The sequence below is a fragment of the Phaethon lepturus genome, unplaced genomic scaffold, assembly GCF_000687285.1.
Source record: "Phaethon lepturus isolate BGI_N335 unplaced genomic scaffold, ASM68728v1 scaffold26335, whole genome shotgun sequence".
Classification (NCBI taxonomy): Eukaryota; Metazoa; Chordata; class Aves; order Phaethontiformes; family Phaethontidae; genus Phaethon; species Phaethon lepturus.
This window is the reverse complement of record NW_010538761.1, coordinates 3,048-3,254: the sequence shown is the minus strand read 5'-3', so window position 1 is coordinate 3,254 and position 207 is coordinate 3,048. Positions and strand designations below refer to the sequence as shown.

The window sequence follows — 207 nt, the reverse complement described above, 5'->3', positions numbered from 1 at the left end:
AGGCACAGCCAGGCATCGTCTCCTCTGTCCCCAGCACCCTCCCTGTCCCTACCACACCTCACAGTGCTTGCCGGGGTTCATGGGGGAGCCCAGGGGGCAGCCGAAATGTTCAACAAAGTCCCGAGAGTTGCTGAGGGTGCCGATGACACGGTACTTGTCAGGGCTGTGGGGGTCAGTCACCAGCCCTTCATGGGAGCTCTCCGGCGT

General features: G+C 62.8%; 1 protein-coding gene across 1 annotated transcript in view; it reads right to left on the bottom strand.

Moving 5' to 3' along the window:
* Positions 1-48: 48 nt before the first annotated feature.
* The window catches only part of LOC104620654 (endothelin-converting enzyme 2-like), a gene marked incomplete at its 5' end in the record, with an annotated part of 3,131 nt that continues 2,972 nt past the window's right edge, over positions 49-207 (bottom strand). The window contains one exon of the mRNA XM_010286940.1: positions 49-207. This exon is cut by the window's right edge and continues 4 nt beyond it. Within this exon, the coding sequence (XP_010285242.1) occupies positions 49-207 (159 nt within the window).